At 44.9% G+C, this 24,340-nt stretch overlaps 3 protein-coding genes across 5 annotated transcripts; 2 read left to right on the forward strand and 1 right to left on the reverse strand.

Moving 5' to 3' along the window:
• Window positions 1-9,708: 9,708 nt before the first annotated feature.
• LOC119292854 lies at window positions 9,709-11,073 on the forward strand. The gene has a single exon (XM_037571561.1). It carries the CDS (start codon window positions 9,720-9,722, stop codon window positions 10,914-10,916), a length of 1,197 nt encoding a protein of 398 aa, XP_037427458.1. The 5' UTR covers window positions 9,709-9,719; the 3' UTR covers window positions 10,917-11,073.
• Window positions 11,074-12,896: 1,823 nt separating this feature from the next.
• On the reverse strand, window positions 12,897-16,061 carry LOC119292957 (pectin acetylesterase 9). Of its 3 annotated transcripts, XM_037571614.1 has the most exons (12): window positions 15,834-16,061; window positions 15,486-15,698; window positions 14,915-14,994; window positions 14,706-14,792; window positions 14,409-14,533; window positions 14,262-14,322; window positions 14,101-14,157; window positions 13,925-14,002; window positions 13,744-13,849; window positions 13,500-13,645; window positions 13,302-13,412; window positions 12,897-13,196 (listed from the first exon to the last, which is right to left on the reverse strand). In XM_037571614.1, the coding sequence occupies exons 1-12, from the start codon at window positions 15,970-15,972 to the stop codon at window positions 13,185-13,187; spliced, it is 1,215 nt and encodes a 404-aa protein (XP_037427511.1). In that variant the 5' UTR covers window positions 15,973-16,061; the 3' UTR covers window positions 12,897-13,184. The 3 variants fall into 3 exon arrangements, 2 of the variants coding, with proteins under 2 accessions (XP_037427511.1, XP_037427554.1); XM_037571657.1 differs by lacking the exons at window positions 12,897-13,196; window positions 13,302-13,412 and having other exon boundaries at window positions 13,505-13,645; window positions 13,744-13,811; XR_005142959.1 differs by lacking the exons at window positions 12,897-13,196; window positions 13,302-13,412; window positions 13,500-13,645; window positions 13,744-13,849; window positions 13,925-14,002 and having other exon boundaries at window positions 14,411-14,533.
• Window positions 16,062-17,790: 1,729 nt separating this feature from the next.
• On the forward strand, window positions 17,791-21,910 carry LOC119274943. Its single transcript, XM_037555706.1, has 3 exons — window positions 17,791-17,898; window positions 18,515-20,362; window positions 21,305-21,910. Exons 2-3 carry the CDS (start codon window positions 18,524-18,526, stop codon window positions 21,626-21,628), a joined length of 2,163 nt encoding a protein of 720 aa, XP_037411603.1. The 5' UTR covers window positions 17,791-17,898; window positions 18,515-18,523; the 3' UTR covers window positions 21,629-21,910.
• Window positions 21,911-24,340: the final 2,430 nt, after the last annotated feature.

Raw genomic sequence — 24,340 nt, forward strand, 5'->3', positions numbered from 1 at the left:
TTTTAAAATCCATCTGTACTCAACAGCCTTATGACCATCGAGCCGTTCTGCCAAAGTCTACACTTTGTTTTCATACATGGATCCTCTCTTGGATTTTATGGCCTCGAGCCATTTATCGGAATCCGGGCCCACCATCGCTTCTCCATAGCTCGTAGGTTCATTGTTGTCTAGCAACAAGACTTCCAAGACAGGATTACGTACCACTCTGAAGTAGTACGCATCCTTGTCATCCCACGAGGTTTGGTAGTGACTTGATCTGAAGTTTCATGATCACTATCATAAGCTTCCACTTCAATTGGTGTAGGTGCCACAGGAACAACTCCCTGTGCCCTGCCACGCACTAGTTGAAGAGACGGTTCAATAACCTCATCAAGTCTCCACCATCCTCCCACTCAATTCTTTCGAGAGAAACTTTTCCTCGAGAAAGGACCCAATTCTAGAAACAATCCCTTATTGCTTTCGGATCTGAGACAGGAGGTATACCCAACTGTTTTGGGTGTCCTATGAAGATGCATTTATCCGCTTTGGGTTCAAGCTTATCAGCCTGAAACTTTTTCACATAAGCGTCACAGCCCCAAACTTTTAAGAAATGACAGCTTAGGTTTCTCTAAACCATAATACATACGGTGTCATCTCATTGGAATTACGTGGTGCCCTATTTAAAGTGAATGTGGTTGTCTCTAATGCCTAACCCATAAACTATCGTGGTAATTCGATAAGAGACATCATGGTATGCATCATATCCAATAGGGTGCAGTTATGATGTTCGGACACACCATCACACTATGGTGTTCCAGGCTGTATTAGTTGTGAAACAATTTCCACAATGTCTTAATTCTGTGACAAACTCGTAATTCAGATATTCATCTCTATGATCATATCGTAGATCTTTTATCCTCTTGTCACGACGATCTTTCAACTTCACCCTGAAATTACTTGAACCTTTCAATAATTCAGACTCGTGATTCATCAAGTAAATATACTCAACATCTACTCAAATCATCTGTGAAGTAAGAACATAACGATATCCACTACATGCCTCAGCACTCATTGGACTGCACATATCAAAATGTATTACTTCCAACAAGTTGCTTTCTAGTTCCATTTTACTGAAAACGAGGCTTTTAGTCATCTTGCCCGTGTGGTATGGTTTGCATGTCTCAAGTGATTCAAAATCAAGTGAGTCCAAACGGTCCATTTGCATGGAGTTTCTTCATGCATATATACCAATAGACATGGTTCGCATGTCTCAAACTTTTCAAAACGAGTGAGCCCAAAGATCCATCAACATGGAGCTTCTTCATGCGTTTTATACCGATATGACTTATGTGGCAGTGCCACAAGTAGGTGGTACTATCATTACTATCTTATATCTTTTGGCATGAACATGTGTATCACTACGATCAAGATTCAATAAACCATTCATTTTAGGTGCAAGACCATTGAAGGTATTATTCAAATAAACAAAGTAACCATTATTCTCCTTAAATGAATAACCGTATTGCGATAGACATAATCCAATCATGTCTATGCTCAACGCAAACACCAATCTCAATGGTAGAGGGAGCGTGCGATGCTTGATCACACCAAGCTTGGAAAAACTTCCAACACATATTGCCAGCTCACCTTTAGCTAGTCTCTGTTTACTCCGCAGCCTTTTATTTCAAGTTTACTAACATTTAGCAACCGAACAGGTATCTAATACCATGGTGCTACTAGGAGTACTAGTAAAGTACACATTAACACAATGTATATCCAATATACTTCTATCGACCTTGCCAGCCTTCTCATCTACCAAGTATCTAGGGTAATTCTGCTCCAGTGGCTGTTCCCCTTATTACAGAAGCACTTAGTCTCGGGTTTGGGTTCAACCTTGGGTTTCTTCACTAGAGCAGCAGCTGATTTGCCGTTTCATGAAGTATCCCTTTTTGCCCTTGCCCTTCTTGAAACTAGTGGTTTCACCAACCATTAACAATTGATGCTCCTTCTTGATTTCTACTTTTGTGGTGTCAAACATCGCGAATATCTCAAGGATCATCATTTATGTCCCTGATATATTATAGTTCATCATGAAGCTCTAGCAGCTTGGTGGTAATGACTTCGGAGAAACATCACAATCTCATCTGGAAGATCAACTCCCACTCGATTCAAATGATTGTTGTACTCAGACAATCTGAGCACAAGCTCAACAATTGAGCTTTTCTCCCTTAGTTTGCGGGCTAAGAAAATCGTCGGAGGTCTTATACCTCTTGACGTGGGCACGAGCCTGAAATCCCAATTTCAGTCCTTGGAACATCTCATATGTTCTGTGATGTTTCAAAAACGTCTTTGGTGCCTCAATTCTAAACCATTTAGCATTACGCACTGAACTATCATGTAGTCATCAAAACGTGTATGTCAGATGTTCGCAACATCCACAGACGACGTTCGAGGTTCAGCACACTGAGCGGTGCATTAAGGACATAAGCCTTCTACTATCTGCATAATTGCTACTATCAACTTTCAACTATTTTTTCTCTAGGAACATATCTAAACAGTAGAACTGAAGCGCGAGCTACGACATAATTTGTGAAGACCTTTTGACTATGTTCATGATAATTAAGTTCATCTTATGAACTCCCACTCAGATAGACATCCCTCTAGTCATCTAAGTGATTACATGATCCGAGTCAACTAAGCCGTGTCCGATCATCACGTGAGACGTACTAGTCATCATCGGTGAACATCTTCATGTTGATCGTACCTACCATACGACTCATGCTCGACCTTTCAGTCTCTTGTGTTCCGAGGCCATGTCTGTACATGCTAGGCTCGTCAAGTTAACCTAAGTGTTTCGCATGTGTTCTGAGGCCATGTCTGTACATGCTAGGCTCGTCAACACCCGTTGTATTCGAACGTAAGAATCTATCACACCCGATCATCACGTGGTGCTTCAAAATGACGAACTTTCGCAACGGTGCACAGTTAGGGAGAACACTTTCTTGAAATTTTAATGAGGGATCATCTTATTTACTACCGTCGTTCTAAGCAAATAAGATGCAAAAACATGATAAACATCACATGCAACCAAATAGTGACATGATATGGCCAATATCATATTGCTCCTTTTGATCTCCATCTTCGGGGCTCCATGATCATCATCGTCACCGGCATGACACCATGATCTCCATCATCATGATCTCCATCATTGTGTCTCCATGAAGTTGTCTCGACAACTTATTACTTCTACTACTATGGCTACCGGTTAGCAATAAAGTAAAGTAATTACATGGCGTTGTTCAATGACACGCAGGTCATACAATAAATAAAGACAACTCCTATGGCTCCTGCCGGTTGTCATACTCATCGACATGCAAGTCGTGATTCCTATTACAAGAACATGATCAATCTCATACATCACATATCATTCATCACATTCTTCTTGGTCATATCACATCACATAGCATACCCTGCAAAAACAAGTTAGACGTCCTCTAATTGTTGTTTGCATGTTTTACGTGGCTGCTATGGGTTTCTAGCAAGAACGTTTCTTACCTACGCAAAAACCACAACATGATATGCCAATTGCTATTTACCCTTCATAAGGACCCTTTTCATCGAATCCGATCTGACTAAAGTGGGAGAGACAGACACCCACTAGCCACCTTATGCAACTGGTGCATGTCAGTCGGTGGAACCAGTCTCACGTAAGAGTACGTGTAAGGTCGGTCCAGGCCGCTTCATCCCATGATGCCACCGAATCAAGATAAGACTAGTAACGGCAAGTAAATTGACAAAATCAACGCCCACAACTGCTTTGTGTTCTACTCGTGCATAGAAACTACACATAGACCTAGCTCTGATACCACTCTTGGGGAACATAGCAGAAATTCAAAATTTTCTACGCATCACCAAGATCAATCTATGGAGTAATCTAGCAACGAGGGAAGGAGAGTCCATCTACATACCCTTGTAGATCGCTAAGCGGAAGCGTTCAAGTGAACAGGGTTGATGGAGTCGTACTCTTCGTGATCCAAATCACCGATGATCCTAGTGCCGAACGGACGGCACCTTCGTGTTCAACACACGTACAGCCCGGTGACGTCTCCTATGCCTTGATCTAGCAAGGGGAGAAGGAGAGGTTGGGGAAGACTCCATCCAGCAGCAGCACGACGGCGTGGTGGTGGTGGAGGAGCGCGGGACTCCAGCAGGGCTTCGCCAAGCACTACGAGAGACGAGGAGGTAGAGAGGTAGGGCTGCGCCAAGAGGGAGAGGATCTCATGTGTGTTGCAGCCCCCGATACCTCAAGTATATATAGGGGAAGGGGAGGGGTTGCGCCCCCACCTAGGGTTCCCTCCCTAGGGGTGGCGGCAGCCCCCCAGATCCCATCTGTGTGGCGGCCACAAGGGGGAGAGGGGGAGGCGCACCTGGGGTGGGCCTTAGGGCCCACCTGCCCTAGGGTTTGCCCCCTTCCCCTCTTGGAGGCGCCTTGGGCCTTGGTGGGAGGCGCCCCAGCCACCTAGGGGCTGGTCCCTTCCCACTATTGGCCCATATAGGCCTCCGGGGCTGGTGGCCCCACCTGGTGGACCCTCGGACCCCTCCGGTGGTCCCGGTACACTACCGGTGATGCCCGGAACACTTCCGGTGGCCAAAACCATACTTCCTATATATCAATCTTTACCTCCGGACCATTCCGGAACTCCTCGTGACGTCCGGGATCTCATCCGAGACTCCGAACAACATTCGGTAACCGCGTACATACTTTCCCTATAACCCTAGCGTCATCGAACCTTAAGTGCGTAGACCCTACGGGTTCGGGAACCATGCAGACATGACCGAGATAACTCTCCGGTCAATAACCAACAGCGGGATCTGGATACCCATGTTGGCTCCCACATGTTCCACGATGATCTCATCGGATGAACCACGATGTCGAGGATTCGATCAACCCCGTATACAATTCCCTTTGTCTAGCGGTATTGTACTTGCCCTAGATTCGATCGTCGGTATCCCGATACCTTGTTCAATCTCGTTACCGGCAAGTCTCTTTACTCGTTCCGTAACACATCATCCCATGATCAACTCCTTGATCACATTGTGCACATTATGATGATGTCCTACCGAGTGGGCCCAGAGATACCTCTCCGTCACACGGAGTGACAAATCCCAGTCTCGATTCGTGCCAACCCAACAGACACTTTCGGAGATACCCGTAGTGCACCTTTATAGCCACCTAGTTACGTTGTGACGTTTGGCACACCCAAAGTATTCCTACGATATCCGGGAGTTGCACAATCTCATGGTCTAAGGAAATGATACTTGACATTAGAAAAGCTTTAGCATGCGAACTACACGATCTTGTGCTATGCTTAGGATTGGGTCTTGTCCATCACATCATTCTTCTAATGATGTGACCCCGTTATCAATGACATCCAATGTCCATGGTCAGGAAACCGTAACCATCTATTGATCAACGAGCTAGTCAACTAGAGGCTTACTAGGGACATGGTGTTGTCTATGTATCCACACATGTATCTGAGTTTCCTATCAATACAATTCTAGCATGGATAATAAACGATTATCATGAACAAGGAAATATAATAATAACTAATTTATTATTGCCTCTAGGGCATATTTCCAACAAACACTACACTTAGGAATTGAATACCTAAATGTAGCCACTCACGAAAAGAATACCTTAATTACTAGCCGTGCAGCGACCTCCACCCAGCAGACAAACAAGCGCGGTACGGCGGCACGCCGAGACAACAGAGTCGAGGAGCAAACCTTAGTGCGGTTGCCGCCTGAAGTTTGACCTCCACTATCCCGCCATTGACCGAGATGGATGTGCTCGAATCACGCCACCGCTGACCTTGATGGTTGAGCTCCTCCTATCTCCCGCCGTAGAACGAGGATTGACCTCCTATGACGCCGCCACCGCCCACCGACCGAGGATTGACCTCTTCTCTGGTAGCCGTTGCCTAGGCCCCTGCCGCCATCTCTATATGCAGAGCGGCTGTTTTTTTATGGATATCCGTGGAGCGGCTGTTTACACGGTATCTCACCGTAACTAAATGGACAGGGTAGTACATCACATACGGTTATGTAACGGCAGCCGTGTCTAACCTACGTTGTCTTCTCACACGGTTTGGTGCGAAAAACGTGTGTGACGTTGTAATACCTAACACAAACAACATGTACAAACAGTGTGTCATATATATACAACATATATATAGTGCCATTAGTAGTTCCCGACCGTTAGCTTATCTCCACAGTTTCCCCATTTCCCCCCAAATCCCTACATAGCCTCCAAATTCCCTCGCGTGGCGCTGACATTGGGGGAATGCAGGCGAGTGGTGCTGATGGTTTTGGTGCGGCTACTCCTGCTCGTATCACCGCCACGACAGCGGTCACCGCGAGCACTTGCCTAAGGTCATCAGAAGGTAGGTGTACTATGGATCCGAATCGTCATGTCAAGTTCCAATCTAGCCCAATCTTTTCTACCATGTCCAAAGTATGGCTCCTTGCTGAATCTGTCCTGAATGACCCCCCCTAGGAAAGCGATCTACCGCCGGATCTGGAGCTTGACTCCAGACTCCCGCAACACGAGTTCGACTCCGAGTTTTGCGCCACCGAGAAGTACCAAAAGCTGAGTTGTGTGCACGGGTACACTCCCGCTCGACGTGTATGCACGGAGGGATTCGACATTGGCAGGCGGTTTCTCAGTTGCCCCTTAGATGTTAGTGCTAATTAAGTTTATCATTTTACTTCAGTTAATGCCACCGCTCATCCAAATTTGGCAGGGATATGAGGCTTGTGCCTTTGTTAACTGGCTGGATGAAGAATGGCATGGCAGGGATCGGAGTGTTATCACCAAGCTCGCAGAAGATAACGTAAAGCTGGAGAAGAAACTAAATGATCTGGAATGTACAATCAGTACGATGAAGCAACAGATGAAAGCAAGAGACAAGAAGGAACTAGCATGTGTAGTTGTGGTTGTCGCATTAGCCATGTTCTATGCGTTGTTTGCAATGATGATTACGGGTTTTGTTTGACATTATTGCTAAAGCACATCTAGATGTGCTCTAAGTAATGCACATCCAGGTCCTATATATGCCATTGATGTTACGCGAAGATTTGTGTAGATATTTTTCTTTGTCTTTTTTCTTTTCCTTTCTAGTTTGATTATTACTGGCTTTATCAATAAGAAGAGCTCATTGTATTGCTTGCCAAATGTCCTACTCCGTTCGTATCGGTACCGGTGCATAATCCCAAAACTCGTTCCTTGTTTTTGTCCCGAAAAAGGAAACCAGCCAAATAGCCAATAGGAGTCATGCGCAACACCGGGAATTTGGAGCGACTGGATACAAATAATTACGGTTGATTATATCAGCGGTTAGATAATACGTCAAACCCCGCTTCAATTGGGAGTTCCTCTTCTCTACATACCCCGCTTAAGTCTCCACCATCTTCATCGTCCCCGGTAGGCCGCGCTACACACTGGCACACACACTCTACAGCCATGTCGAGCGATAGCGAGGACGACAGTTCGGCCAGCAGTCTGGCGCCCGATGATAGGTCAACATCGGAATCATCCTGCTCGTCTTCCATGAGTCCGGCGTCGAGCCCAGACCTTGATTATATCCGATTCATGGAAGGGACGCCGCCTCCGGAGTCGTCTGACGACAACCAGACGGACGAGGAGTCGTCGGAGGACGACGATGATGATGAGGAGGAATGGTCGAACAAGGAGGAGGACGACGACGACAGCAACGACGATGACGACGGCGGCGGTGACGAAAAGCCAACGGTCAGCGGCAAGAAGCATCCTTTCCAAGACGATGTCGCGGGGCCATCCAACAAGAACAACAAGAAGAAGAAGGACTAAATTAAGCAGACTGTATATATCTCTGTTTATCCTGTCAATCTCATCGCAGACGGTTAGTAATATGTATTCGACAGAGATCTTCTACATTATCGCCAACAGGTTGGTTTGTTGAACTGTGTGCCCTGACGAGCACACAATTCACAAAAAAAAGATCGTATGGGTTGTCTATAATGATCGCACACAATTTCGATTACCGACCTGTTTGTCGGGTATCACACACATCTTTGTTACGCCGAATCGTTTGTGTTCACCTCACTCATCGCAAACGGTTCATCGGAGTGAAGTGTATGCCGTATATCGCACACACCTTGATCTGGCTGCCCGTTTCTGTTGTTCTGTCTCATTGCAAACAGTTCGTACAGATCAACCGTATGCCCCTCATCGCACACGCAACTATAATCTGAACCGTGTTTGATGTATCATTCATTGCAAACGTTTTGCAACATTTCTGATGGTTTTCGTACAGCACCGTTTGCGATTATTGCATCGCACACAGTTTCTCGAAGGGTCTCCGGTCGTAGTGTCGCGTTAGCAGCATCCTGCAATAGTGATGAGATGCTTGATCACCTTGGCGAGAGAGGCGTAGACCAATCTATCCACTTACGTGCTTGGATCATCTTCACAACTGGTAAGGAATCAAATTCAATTGTAATTGGGGAGTCACATCTCTGAAGAGCAAAAGATAACCCCCCATACAAGCACAACGTTCATCTTCAAGAGCCTTACGACACAAGAATAATTGTTTGTAAACTGAAGACACCATTCCTCCAGAGTTGTTCCTCATAACCATACCTGCTCCCGTAGTTCCTTCCGAGACAAAAGCTCCATTACATTCAACTTCAGGCAACCTTTCACTGGTAGGTACCATTTGGGACTATCATCATGTTTAATCACAAGAGGTTCCTTGTGTGCGGACGCAGGTGAGGATTCAGGGTGGTGATCAAAAAAGATTACCGCTCCTTTAATAGGATCGGTTGTAGAGTTTAACTTCACCGCAGTCAGTGACTCGAGGTAGCTAAATAAGAACGTTTGTGATATTTATAGTGGTGGCGCGGGTTTTTCATGCACCACTTCATTTCGATCATGCCTAAACAGTCACCAGCCTATCAATACGAACCAAAAGGTTCAAGGACCAAAGAAGCCATGCTCTAACTGTATGTTGGACATCAACAAAAGCACATGTAATCTCCATACTTCAGACATTTTCAACCACAAAGACACAACCATAGATCATCTACATAATGCATGAAAAGCATTCTCTGGTTCCAAATCATAAACTGGACATGTGCTTGAAACCTCCATCCCTCTCAAATGTTTGTTTTGCCATGTAGTTAACGAATATGTAGCAACTCTTCAAGCAAAATTTTGAATTGTTGGTGGGGCATAGCTCACCAAATCAGTATGATCATCGTTTATCGGGGTTATGTAACATTACCCCTGTTTCAATGAAAGGAGGACGCTCAGCCGTTGGATGACATCAGAGCTGACGGGTCGCGAGCAATGTTTTGGACGCAAATGAGAACCGAAAACGCTCATAATTGGTTTCCCCCTATGTTTTGCTACTACGAATTGCAGAGATTTAAATCAAATTATGGCATCAATCACTGGGAACCGAAAGCTGAAGCTGAAGACGCGGCAGGCGATAGGATGCATTAACTGGTAAATATTCTGGATCAATACTAGTAAGATTTTCTTTAAACAAGCCCAAATCTGACGAAATAAATCCGATGCATTTATGGGCATTGCGGCGCCAGATCATACATAAATCGTTGCGGCGCGTGCGCTTCCCGGAGACCAATCGATCGATCGATCGAGCCAACCAACCAGCCAACCGGCCCGCCTCTTGCGTTGCATGGGTCGCTCGCCTCGACGACGCCGGGCGATGGCGGCGGCGCCTCGCGATCCGGGGAAAAACCCTAGGGGGGTCCTCCCCGGCGACCGCATCTTCGCCTCGGTGGCCCCCTACATCACCTTCGCCGACCACCTCCGCCTCCGCCTCGTCTGCCGCGCGTGGCGCTTCTTCTCCCGCCGCCTCGGCCGCCGCCCGCCGCCCTTCCCGTGGCTCATGCTCCCGGAGCCGGCCTCCGCCTCGCAGTCCGCGCCCGCGCCGGCCAACGTGCGCCGCCAGTTCTACGACATCCCCGGGGGGCGGCCCTACGCGTACGATGTCCCGGGGGAGGGCTACCATCGCTGCGTCGCGTCCTCCGCCTGCGGGTGGCTCGTGTTCGTCTCCCTGGACGCGCCGCGCCGCCTCGTCCTCGCCAACCCGGTCGCCGGCGCGCGGCTGGTCCTGTCCTGGCCGTTCAAGGAGAAGAACGCCGAAGGGCGATTCCACGCCGCGCTCACGTCGTCGCCGGCTGACCGCCGGGCGTGCTTCCTCATCCTCGCCACGGACAGGCTCGTCGCCTACTGCCACCCCGGCCAGCAGGACCAGGGGTGGCTCACCCTGCACGCCCCGGGGTTCCGCTACGACCCGGCCGCCAGCGACATGGTCACCGTCGGCGCCATGGTGTACCTGGTCGACGGCAGGAGGAAGGTCTGGCGCGCGGACCTCGCGGACCCGGAGCCCAAGGTGGAGCGCCGGAACACGGCGTGCCAGCTCCCGTTCGGCGAGAGCAGAATGCGCCACTACCTCGTGGAGTCGCTCCGGCACGTCCACCTCGTGCTCGCGGACGAGCACAACGCGCGCGTCGCGCTCTTCAGGCTGGACTGGGACAAGAAGGTGTGGACGCAGGACCGCGTGCGCGGGGACCGTGTCCTGCTTTTGGGCCGCGGGTGCTCGGCCTCTGTGCCGGCGGCGTCGGGCCGGCCGCCTGGCATGCTGTTGTTCGCGCACCAGCCGTCGTTGAGTCTCGTTGACGTGGGCGGTTGTGGCGTTGGGCTCGCGTGGTTCTGGGCGGAATCGTGGGTGGATGAAGGCTCGGATGATAAGCTGGTGCTGAAGAAGAAGATGCACCACCGGCAAGGCGAGTTCACCGCTGGTGACTCGTTCTGGTTCTTCCCGGCCATCGATCCGGATGAAAGGGCTATGTTTGCATCGCAGGCCTAGCTAGTTGGAACATGAATTTCTTGCTTTTGGTAGGCTGGTTTGAACATCAATTACTGGACTAAGATATACTAGTGTAGAACCATGGGTTCTGTGAAAGCTGCATCTTATTTCTGTTCGTTTTGTCTGAAGAAAATAGTAGTCCTAAAAGTTGCAGATATCTGAAAGCTCTGGTTCTGCATCCTGTTCCTATATGATTCAAACGTGTTGCGATGCAACCAGCAATATATAAACGTAAGCAATCATTTATCGACAAATGTTGATTGCACCATACCGGGGTGCGATGCGTGGCCATATACACGAAACGGTGAATTTTTTCATAATTCATTTTCAGCTTTGATTCATAATATATCATTCTAATTTTAGAGGATTATATTTCTTTTTGAAGGAAATATTTTAGAGGATTATACCTTTTCCTTCAAAATAGAGGATTATATTTCCTAGGAAGTTTTCATGTGTAGCTTGCTTGGAGTGGAGAATTGTAAACCATAGACAGTTTTTTTTGTCTGTTTTTGCGGGTCAAACCATAGACAGTTTTCTTATACTCCACTTTACTTGCAATTTTAAAGGAAAAAAATTCCATTCAGCCCAAATCATGCAAAATTTCACAACAACAACAATGGCATGTGCCATGAAATCCAATTTCCTAGTCCTATCATTTTAAGAACCAAAGAGGTGCACTTACAATGTAATAACATAGGATCCTTAGTTTGATGGAGTCTTTCCTGTTTTGATTGGAATCGGCTTTGTTCTCATTTCCGAAACACCTAAATCCCCTATTTATATCATCGCAGAAGAATGGTAGGCCATATCCATTAACTGTTTTCTTTACTATAATTGCCATAATGGTATTTAAATTGACGGAATTTTAGAATCATTGGTAAAAATCTAAATAATCATGTGACATTTCTGCCTAAATACTCCCTACAATTATTTAAATTGATGCACTTTTAAATCAGCTGGAATGTTTGAAGTAGAGTGATTCCCCCTGATGGAGTGCATCAAACAGTTGGGTGTTTGGGTCGGTGATATTTTACTCCGTAACTAGATTAAACGGTGAAACATACTGTTAGTTCTTGATTGGATCGGCTGGTCTGTAGTCATAAAACTTGACATCAGGTGTATCCGCAATAGTACTAAAGATGAACTCGTATTTATGATTGAATTTGTAATAACTTGAACTGGGTTCTGTCAAAGATGAAAACAGATGACTCTGCCTTTGTTATATTCACATCCTGTACACTGACCTGACCAGAGTGGTGGGCATAACCTCTGGCCCTTTGGGCTCATTCATCAGACAGTGGTGATTGATAACCCACTGTCCGCTGATCCTCAAGACTAGATCCTTTTCCAGTGTCCCATGTGGCCAAGCAAACAACACATCTAGAACGGCACGAACCATTGGTAAAATTTGTCTAAAAAAGCATGTGATATATGTGTCTGAATACTATGTATATTTACTAAATAAGGAAAAGGGGGTGGGGGGCCAAGGCCCTCCCTTGCTCTAATGTTAGAATATGTTATGGAATTTGTTATTTTCTTGTTGATTTTCGGTTCTTCCACCAGCTATTCTTCTTGGGCTTTTTATTGCTCTTTTTTGTGTTCTCAGGTGTTGGTACAGGCCTATTTGTCCTCTGCATGCTTTGCTTTTCTTGGCAGCCCTTCTTGGGTATAGGCCGTATTGCAATCAACCAGGGTCCAGTTCAATCCATCAAGAATTTTAAAACCCGCTAAGTAGTTTTTGGCAGGTTTTGACATACATACATACATACATGCTCCTTCCGTTCGGAAATACTTGTCCTAGAAATGGTTGTATCTAGACTTATTTTAGTTATGGATTCATCCATTTTATCCATTTCTAGGACAAGTATTTTCGGACGGAGGGAGTGCATGTGAAATATTTACATTTCTCTCTCAAAAAAAGAGTTGAATCGCTGGCATACACGGGGAACAAATGCATACAGTTGTTGGTTTATGATTGGCTAAAAAAAGATGAATACCGATTGAAATTCAGTCAACTGTTAAATAGACAGTCCCAATATCAAAGAATGATTTTTAAAGAAAATGGACCAAAGAAAGCAAATGTAGAGACATGGAAATGATGGATTTGAACCCGAAACATGATACCTCCATGCTGGGCATCCAAGCTATTTCTTCTATATATTTGTAGTATATATGATGAACTTAGCAATACACTGTAAAATTTTGCCAATATTTCTTGTATTGAGTTGAAGAACACTATGAACCAACCTACACAACACATTGTATCCACTAGATGCCGACCTGCAAAATATCATGGGAAAATATGAACAGATATACCCTGCATAGATAGACCCCAAACTCAAACACCCACCCCTGCATGTGCACTTGCATTTCCCATTAACTTACCTGATTAGATGGTATAATGTTGTGACAAGTTGAGTCGCAGGGATATGCGCAGTCGATTTCTTGGGCAGCACCCCTTTCAAAGTACCAATCACCGACTAGCTCTGCAATTGTCTGAAACTCCAAAATGATTTTCATGAAAACACCATGCATCACTAAAAGGCCACAAGCATACAACTTAACCTCATCAATTATTAGTACCTCATTGTCCAGTGTTGGGGAATTCGGTGCAAACCATGTGTCCTGCAGCTCGCTCTGGCAATGTGCAAAGCAAGAATTGATGAACATGCCCATCTCCGGCTCACCTTCAAACGGTTTGAGTGCTGTTAACATTGCACTTCTTAGGCCTGCAGACAAATTCCTCAAGACAGTAACTCAATGAAGAACTTTACACCCGCTCGTTTGATACATGTAGCGAAGATTTGTATAAAGCACTGATTGTAACCTTGGAGAGTTGCAATTTGTGATGTGCTGCATGCACTGGGGTCCGCCTTACAGCGACTCCAGTGACCCCTAGGATCAGACGAAGGAGGCACAAAGATGTGATGGAACTGCCAAAAATTGATAATATTTTTACTAGTGGTCAGCTGGTGAAAAATATTGACTGGTACAACGTATTCCATTACCTGATATACATCGTACGCTGAATTTAAGATGAAATATGGGGTTTTAATGTTTTGAAGTGCATATTGAGGGAAAAAACACTGCACAGGAGGGGTGGAAAGTATGATCAGTAAAACTCAAGTGCCCATAATGTGGTTCAATGCTCTGAAAGGATAGTAGGAACGAAAAGAGATCTGACCAGATAAGGACTGAGTGTTGAATTTAGACAGTCTTTGTTCAAATTCTTCTCAGCTCCCTACATCAAAATTAAGAAAATAAAATCAAAACATACTTGAAAAAACTCTCAAATATCTTAAGCCAAATCAGTGTGTAAAGAGAAGGTTTACTGATGCAAATAACCTGCAGAGCAACTAGGCTGCTAAAGAAAGGTCTAATGCTGTTGTTGCCGGAAATGTCATCCCTGAAAAATGACATAAGTTTAACACATTTGACCAAAAGCTCAACCTTCCAAAAGTAAACTCATTGATCGATTAGTTCCAGCGTTACACATCAAGGAAAAACCCCGCGTCGCTCATGCATTTCACTGTGGCGACGCCCCCGAGAAGCTCCCCGAGGTCGTCGCAGTGGAAGAATGTAGCTAGGCCTCCTGCTGAGCATCCTGAGAGCAGCACCTGTTGGATTCAGATTTGCTCAAAACCATGATCGACTTAACAATTACACAACTACATGTCTTGTAGAGTGATTTGTGCTACTAACTGAAACTCCACCACTAAGTAAAAGCCTAGCATTAGTGAAAAACACGCAGAAAGTATATAGACTAGTGCTGATGAGATCTGCAGAAACCTTTTTGGCTTTGGCGAGGCCTTTGGTGAGGAGATCGGCGATGATAGCATCCCATATCCTCTGACCTCTCATGTAGATGACTGAAGACTGCATATGTCGGGGCGACAAACAGTACAAATAGTGAGCAAACGGAGTTCAGTTGAATGCGAGCAGCAACTCGTTTACATATGCAGTTCACAATATGATTTTAACTTTTTAAGAGTACGTACGCCATTTGTGAACTCCGAATCGCCCGCGAAGGATCCGCCGTCGCAGTACCGCAGCTTCACCCGATTCCAGTTGTAAAAATCTGCTCGAATTGTCAAAAAGAAAAATCTTTAGTAGTGACGAGAACTGATCTGAAACTCTGAATTCCTTTGACCAGAAGTTGTGGCAGTGGCCTGATGCAGATGTGGGGTTCATCATCACCCTTGTAGGACCATGAGCTTGAATTCGCCATGGGCCTGGATGTGTTAAAGCGAAACTGTTGGCGCTACCTACCGGATTATGGTGATTGTTGACTGGCCGCAACCTTTTTGCAAAAGCACAAGACAGTACCACCATCACCATGCATGAACGGAGACATGCATGTGCTCTGCTGTGCTGATCATCATCGACGACTTGGCGTAAAAGGTACGTACGTACGTACGAGGAAATCAAAGAATGCACGGGGAAAATGTCTCTCCAATTAATCAAACCCGTGTTCGTTGCTTGCAAAAAGTATTATGAAACAGCGCGTTTCTGCTGAAGAAACTGAAAGGGAGCTGTAACTGAAGAGAACCAGCAAGACGATTGCGGTACCTGGGTTCCTGGCCGGATCGTTGCTGAGCACGCCGGAGAAGACCTCGAGCTTGCTCATGAGCCGGGTGGAGCCTCGCCGCGTGCCGGCTCGTGCGGCGCAGGACGGCGCGTCGTTGCACCAGCCGCCGCCCTCGAACTGGAGCAGCCAGCCGCGGGCGCCCGCGCCGGAGCCGCGGTGGAGGTGGTACGCCGGCGGGCTCCCGTCGAGGCACACTGCAATCGAACGGCAGTTCACACGCGCACCATTAGTTGGCATCCCCGTATGCTTTTAGGCAGAGCAGGGCAATGTGCGGCCGGATGAACGCAGGGGAAAGAAAAGAGGATTGATTAAAGGCGTCGCGGACTTGCCTGCCCCCGTGGACGCGGCGCCCGGGACGAGAGTCATGCCCACCACCAGCCTCTTCTCATGGCCCGCCGCCGCCGCAGCCGCAGCAGCAGCAGCGACGACGACGGCAGCTGCCCACGTCCAGAGCCGCCGCCGGTCCATGTTGGTCGACCGCGGCACGGCACGCGCTGGGAAGAGATATCAAGGACGGGGGGAGAGGAGGCGCGGTAGGAGGAAGAAACTTGCGGGACCTGGACTGTCCGTGTCTGGCGCCTCCAGCCAGTCCAGGGATGTGCAAAATAATTCTATGAGACCAGGTCTCACGCGAGACCCATCCTGATGGATGACATGTGTCATTCACAAATCATAAAGCATCATTCACCCCCCATTTAAAATTAGGGGAGGAGAGATTAGATGCTTTATGATGGCTTCGTGTGCGCTGTGCATGTCACCGTGTCTGTATATGTAGAGGTTGGATGGCGAGATGGCAACGGCGACGGCCAGAATGCACCAGATGACGATGGGTGCGGATGATCTCATCGGCGTTCGTCGGGGTGGAATGGTTGATTTTCCTACCAATTATGTGCGTGCAATGTCCATTAATATTAGACAAGATATTAATTATATTTATTACTACCTCCGTTTCTAAATATAAATGTTTTTAGAGATTTTACTATGACTACATACAAAGCAAAATGAGTGAATCTACACTCGAAAATATGTCTATATACATCCGTATGTAGTTTGTAATGAAATCTCTAAAAAGAGTTATATTTAGGAACGAAGGGAGTATAATATTAGGCAAGATATAAACTACTCTCTCCATCCCAAAATAAACTCTTGTCTTAGATTTGTCTAGATACTAATCTAAGACAAAAAAAATTAGGATGAAGGAAGTAATATTTTTGAACTTCGGTGACTTTATTTAACTAATAGTCATATCCTTCACAATAAGCGGTATCAGGAAATCAATAGTAGTTAGGGTATAATTCTTTGGCTAATGTTGATGTTGGTATTAGATATGATGATAATTGCATGCGTTTCATCGCGATATAAATATTTTAGTACGTTATCCCGCAATTTATCTGCACATATTAATGTGATTGTGTAAATAAATGTTTGCCAAATTCTCTCCATGTTATACTTATCTAAATATATTTTATGATTTTTTTGCAATCATTTATTGGTTTCCAAAGAAAAGACAAGTTTATTTGGCAAGTCAGGTAAATATGTGACAATTACGATGATTTTTATGAAATGATGCTCAGAAAAAGGATGAAAGGTTGGACGAAACACTCCGTCTGGAAAAAAAGGAACGCTATTCTTTTTTTAAGTACTTATTATTAAAAAAATACAGAGAATATTAATCATTAAGGGTGCTAAATGTGTTTTGTGCAAAACAGGAGTAACGCTAAACACTGGAGCAACATAGACTATTGGATAGATACTATGAGATCTGTTTTTTTTAGATTTGGATGAGATTTGTTGAATCTCCGTAACTTGTTTTACTTATATTGGTATATAGTTTTTTGAGAAATTTTATATTGGTATTTATTTTAGCAACATTTATGTTTGTATACATTCTCTTCCTCTTAAAATAAGCGTCTCAACTTTATATCAAATTTAATATTAAAGTCGAAACACTTATTGTATACACTCTCTTCGTCTTACAAAGTTGTATTATTTTTTTCTTGAAAACAAGTTGCATTAAAGTTGAGACACTTATTTTGAGACGGAGGGAGTAGATAGAAGAGATGGTACATGGACCTTTTGCCGCCACAGAGACCTCGGGCTGGTCTGACACAGGCCTACAAGATGTGTGCCACCGGCCCAGCGGAGCAGCCCAGAACGCCGAAGCTCCGCCGCGGATCGCTCTTTACGCTCTAGTCCCCCTACCTCTATCTATTTCACAATCGTCCCTAGCGGCGAAGGCGCAAAATAAGATTTGGGAATCTCCGTTTCATTTTCGTGAGCCGCCAAGAATATTTCCCTCACTCACACGAGACAGATGCGCGAGGACTGACGGACCAGTAAAGTCCACTGCCTCTTCTGCCGCGCCGGTCTGCTCCCCGTCGGCTCCGCTCCAAGGTGAGTAATGGCATTTCTCGATCCCTTTCCGGTTGATTCATACGGCGGTCCTCTGCGACGCTTGCGGCCGCGGCGGCGGCTGGCTGTAGATTTGGGCTGCGGGACTTGGCCGCAAGGTTGGACTTTTTAGGAGGAACTAATGGCGAGCAGGTTTGCCGATGCGTTTCTTCAAGAAGTGCGGCTCGGATTTGGTGCAGATGGGAGGAGAGGGGTTCCTTTTCTGCTGACCTCGTCCTGGGATTCGATTCCCATCTGCGAGGGTTCATCCTTTCCTCGAATGGTTTAGCTGATTCAGTGATAATGTGCTGTGTGATCCGAGAGTAGATTTAGATTTGTTTTTTGTTATTTTAGTGTTGTGCTGTTCCTCTTGAAACCTAGGTATTGAAGTAGTATGTGAACGAATGGAAACTCTTCCTTCTTTTGGAAATGGATATGACCTATTTTTCTTGGACGGATTTGATGCATAGGATGGGCGTAGTTTTAAGCTTGTAAAATGGTTCCCTCTGCCAAACCTGATACAAACTATGGTTATGGTTTTTTTTTTTGGATAAAAGCTGATGCTACTGTCATCTTTTCTCTCTTCTGATGCGAGCACTGTATTATGGTTTTAATGCAGGTTTCCTACATGGGGAACCGTTCTCGGCCCAGTGTAGCTAAGGAAACCATGGAACCAATTGATGAGGAAACAGAGAGTCCTAGCAGGGCAGCACAACTGAATTGCCCGGATAGAAACTCAGGCGAAATGCACCTCAACCGGTTCCCAAATTTTCATTGCAAGAGTCTGCCTTCAAGACGCCGTGAGGAAAACCCAGAAGATAGCATCATTCATAGTCGTGGTTCTATGTACCAGAGCTCCAGTGATGTCAGCAGACTAAGGAAACTCCAAGAGGGGAGGAGGAAATTAGACTCTATACATGAAAGAGATGCGTTTATGTCATTTGGGACCGTCGATTCGTCCTCTCAGCCTAGCACAAGTGGAGCTTACTTGGTTCCGCAACGGAGCGGTTCATGCAAGTTGAGGTCTTCTATGAACATAACTCGTGGATTTAATCAAGATGCCAGGGAGCTTGTGGATATTTCATCGCGTGAGGTTCCCAGTGACAACTTGAGGCTTGGAAGGCCACGCAAGGACTGCAATTTGTTAAAGGATGATGTAAGAGACAGGTTCCCGGGGTTATCGCTCAAAGAAGACAATGCCACGTGTCCTGCCGCAAGTGCTGCTCCTCATTTGCTAGAAAGCAGCAGTAGCAAAGGTACAATGTCAAATTGCCAACCTCCTGTTGGCCTTCATCCTGATAGGAGTAACCATGGCACAATAGATTCAGTGAGTAATCTCCCCAAGTCCTTGTCAGCTAAGGTGGGCGTTTTTGATGCTACATGTCCATCAGAAAGTGTTCATGGTGTCGATGGCAACAAAAAAGCTCGATCTAGTGCGTTTAAGAAAATTTTGGATCCTTTCATGAAGTCCAAATCTCTGAGGAATCCCTCCCACATGGTAATGGAAGATGCAAAATGTGGTAATCCACCAGTTAGAGGAAAAGATAGTGCACTGCGCAAATCTTTGTTGAGTGGTATCTCAAGATCTGACCAAACTCCCACACCTAAATGCCAGATGAGTGGGGAAGCCCGGCCTATCACAGTTACTTCATCGCCGACTCATTTGCATGCTGTTCTTAAACTGGATCATGACAATGGCGCTTTTGGTTTTGAGTTCTGTACCAAGGGTCCAGAAGAATCCATTTACGCTAGCACTTGGAAATCCGGGAACGAACTGAATTGGATTTACACTTTCCATAGTGTTGGCAAGCGATCAAGTACCGTGGGAAGGACCTCCAAGGATAGGCATGGGTGGCTGCCTCCAATTGTTGGCCAGATGCATGTGTCTTCCTATCTGTACTCTGAAGTTGAAGAAGATGGTATTTTAAATAACTCAGCCACTAGCGAGTTTGTTTTGTATGACATTGCTCATGCACGACGGAGCTCTGCTGTTGATAGAGTTCAGCGTCCAGATTCCACTCAACCACCATTCTGCAATGTTGTTAAGAATTCAATCTCTAGGGAGTCTCTAGAGAGAAATAATCAGATGGAGCGGCAAAATACTGCAAGGAATAACTCAGATGCATCGGTATCTTGTCTTTGGTCCCAAGAAGATCTTCATCCTCATTTGGAGGTTGCAGCTGTTGTAGTCCAAGTGCCGTTTCATCAAACCCGGTCCCTCGAATTGAAAACTGGATCATCACCAGGTACAGTTAAAGTGGTTACAGCAGGCGGAGCACACGGGTTACCAAGGGATGATGAGACCAGTCCATCACCGTTACTTAACCGTCTAAAGAGTGGGGGAAGGTGTGACTGCGGTGGATGGGACATGTCTTGCCCAATCGTTGTCCTTGAAAATGCATATGATAGTTATTGGGTCGATTCTGTGATGAATGAAAGCAAGCATCCCATGGAGCTATTTGTTAAGGTATATTTTGTATGTTGAGACACATCTCGTGTTTGATTATTACCACCTGTCTGCATTTACTCACAGTGAGTAATAATTAAATTGGTTCAAAATATGATTCCCCCCAACTTCATTAGCAGATCAAAAGAAATTTTCCTATATGATAATTGAAATGCACTGTTGCTTGTTTCCCACTTAAAAGCTATATCCCCGTTTTAGTTATACTTGCGCTAATTAACAGTTGCACTAATTAAAACTTCTTTTTGACGAATGCACTAGTTAACATTATATTCAACTAAATGTAATATTTCATTTGTGTAATTCAGCTGTTGAAGCAAACAACAATGCATTTCAACTAAATGTAGGGCTCTTTTGATTTAAAGGATTTTCGTAGAAACTTTGGAGGATTAGAATCCTTATGAATTTTTCCTATATTAGTTATTTGATTCGTAGGATTGAATCCCACAGGAGTTTTTCCTAACGATTTCTTTGTACTACTTCCCATAGGATTTCTAGCATCCACTCAAACCTCTTCAAAAGAATCCTTTGTTTTTCCTATGATGCAATCAAACAAACAAAATCCTGTAGGCCCTAGTATTTCAATTCTATGTTTTTCCTATTCCCACGCTTTTAGAATCCTATGAATCAAAGAGGCGCTAGTATTTCAACCATTGTTTTTAAGGCATCCCGCCTTGGACGCTTAGGCGACGCTTAGGCGATAAGGCGCCCCCCCAGCGCCTTACAAATATGCCCGCCTTAGGCGCTTAGGCGTCCGCCTTAGGCGCTTAGGCGTCGCCTAGGCGATAAGGCGCCCCCCCAGCGCCTTAGGTCGCCTTACCGCCTTAAAAACTATGATTTCAACAACAATGCACTAGTTAAAACTTCTTTTTGACAGATGCACTAGTTAACATCATATTCAACTAAATGTAGTATTTCATTTGTGTACTCCAACTGTTGAAGCAGGGTAACCAGGAAGTTCTCCCTGCCCTTTCCATGAAAGTCGATGGGAAAGGAGAGTTCTCAGTGGATTTCCATGCACGATTGTCGGCGCTGCAGGCATTCTCAGTCTGCATATCTTTGCTTCACTGTTCTGAAGCTTCTCCAACCATTGGTATAGAGAAATTCAAGCACAAGCTGTATTCCAGTTCAATGAAAATGCTCCTCAAAGAAGAAGTGAAGCAGTTAATAGGATCAGTAACAGGAAAAGAGAAGAAGAAAGTGAAGAGGAGGAAAGGAAAAACTCCGGTGGTCAATGGCCCTCCGTTCTCACCCATGGGAAGAGTATAGCAGTATTTTTGCCATCATGTTCATCGTTCAACATTGGGGTTGATCATGCTCTTTTTGTTTTCTAAGATCAAAAAGGAATTTTTATCTTGTTTTTCCTTTTCACAGGAGGGCTAGTTGTCTTGTCCATAAGGATAGAAGCATCATGCAGCTGTTCATAAAGATGCAAGCATCATGTAGTTTTCTAGCAGTAGCCTTTTGTATTAGCAAGCTAGGATTAGGAAGGCCATAACAGCTGTTGCAATTCTCAAGAGAAGAAAGTTTTGTAGGACATACCTTCTTCCAGGCGTCAAGAAGATAGATGTACCGGATCTTGACCACTGCTCTTGTATACAACGTCGCTCTCCTTTTGGACTGCAGCCTCAAGGTCATATACACACATGCTAACATTAGTACAGGTAGAAGCAAATATTGTTCCTTCAGCATGTACCTGAATAATCCATTGCTTCCCTCCAGCAATTTTGAACTTGTGCATGCTTTTGAACTACATGGAATTGGCAACATATATCATGACCAAAACGCGCGTATGTAGTTTCAGTGTTCAGTTTCTGTATATTGGTTGGTGTCTTGGTGCATCTGCTGCAAGTTCAAGTTGTAGGTGCTTGCTGTTTTTTTCTTCCTTTTTACTGCACCATATAGGAAGGAGCTTGCACAAATGCAGAAGATTGACATTTGTTCAGTCAAATCTTGGGTGCTAGCCCGCCATCCTAGTAGGGTCATGCAGACAATCTGGACCCTGAGTAAATATGCTCAAAGTTGTCAAGATGTATAGCGTAGACATGTTGAATTTTGATCTCAGCCTGACTTTTCTTGTAAGCACGAGGAGGCTGAGCTGCCGAACTTGTGGCTTTGATGAGGTTGTATCTGCAAAATGTGGCTGTCATCTGCTCACCTGCACCTGCAGAGTGCAGGCAAAGATGGGTTATCAGCTGGCAGGAGCAGGGTTTGGACCCATCCCTAGGCCATTTTCTGTGTGTATTCTGTGAGTGTCATGTGACTCACAGATATCCACCGTGCTTGCTGTTGCCACATTTACTAATTACTACTCCCTCCGTCTGAAAATACTTGTCATTAAAATGGATAAAAGAAGATGTATTTTAATTCTAGATACATTTCTTTCTGTCTATTTTGATGACAAATATTTTTAGACGGAGGGAGTATTCACTTTGTTTTCATCTCATGTAGAGCTGGAATTACTCGCTCTAGCACAAAAAATAGTAGTCGAAAATCTAGAAGAGAAACTTATACTTTACTTTGAAAAAAACTTTTGGATCCCAGGCTCTAGTGGGCCGGATTTTTGAAGAACCAAATATTTCTAAATTTTCTTTTGACATGGATGTGTATATACTTTTTTTTGCGGGCTATATACTTATAATTTTTTTAATGGCTGGAAAAGGATTTTTTTAACAAGGGTCACCCCTCCGATTTCCATTAAGAGAAACCAACTGGTCTTAGTTATTACTGACGAAGCTATGTACCTAGAGTAGGGTCATACGCCTGACCTAGACACCCTCCCCTAGGACATCACCCTAAAGTCAGAATCATTCAAGGGATACATACCATCATCCACTCAACTAGAAACGTTCCACTCGGAAGACTCTATGTCACTTGACCATAGCAATGATCACTCGACAAACAGAAGATCGGAAGCCACTCTAAACAGCAACAGTCGGGCGTTTACTCTGTAGACTTAATGGTCATTTATGTCACTTTATTTTTTTTTGACTGGAGACTGCAGGGCTTACACCCCACAGCATTTTATTAAAAACAAGAACAACAAGTACATATAAAGGTTCCTAAAGAAAAGGAACAAAATAGAAGAAGGTAAAAGAAGATTATGTACAATCTAAACTACAAGAGAAGGAAAATGTAACTATACATGTCACCTCTCAAGGAGGAATGAAATTAATCCATTTAAGCAGTGCCTCCCTGTGTTTTGACTTGATTCTGTGAGCCAAAAGGGAAATGTCATGGACAAAACCATTTCTCCACTGTCTGAAGGTAGGTCTGATATACTTGAACGCTTTATCATTTCTGACTTTCCAAATATTCCACTAAGTGAGAAACACCACTTCAGAAAAGAAAGGCTTATTGAAATCCTTCCTAGCATGGCATGCAATCTGAACCATATCCTGATTGTTGGGCCATGAAATCTGCAGGTAATTCCAAACTCTCATGCTGAAGTTATACTGAAAAAACAGATGATTCCTGTCTTCAAGAGCTCCTATAGGGCAAAGCACACATTCAGGCCCATCATTGATCTTCCACTTCCTGCGCTGAATCATATCCTTGGTGTTTACTCTATCCATAATGACAAGCCAGGCAAACATTTTGATTGTCATAGTACAACATGACTTCCATATCCAACATAGCAAGGGGTTAGTTGGAATTGGCTCATGGACCAGATCATAATATTTCTTGGCTGTGTATCCAGACTTCTTTCCATGTTTCCAATACCAGCAATCCTTAGCATTATCATCCAAGGAGATATCAGACAATATTCCAGAAAGTTGGTTTAGCTCCCTGTAGGCCATTTCAGATAATGGCAGAGAGAACATGCTATGAAACTCACCAGAGGCCATTACTTCCAGAACAGAATAATTTTTTTGTATGCAAAATGAGAACAGCCTGGGGAATCTATCCTGTAGTGGAATGCAAGAATTATCCACTTCCCAGGAATCTGACCAGAATAGCAAGGAGTCACCTTTTCCCACG

Source organism: Triticum dicoccoides, chromosome 1A (assembly GCF_002162155.2).
Source record: "Triticum dicoccoides isolate Atlit2015 ecotype Zavitan chromosome 1A, WEW_v2.0, whole genome shotgun sequence".
NCBI classification, from domain to species: Eukaryota; Viridiplantae; Streptophyta; class Magnoliopsida; order Poales; family Poaceae; genus Triticum; species Triticum dicoccoides.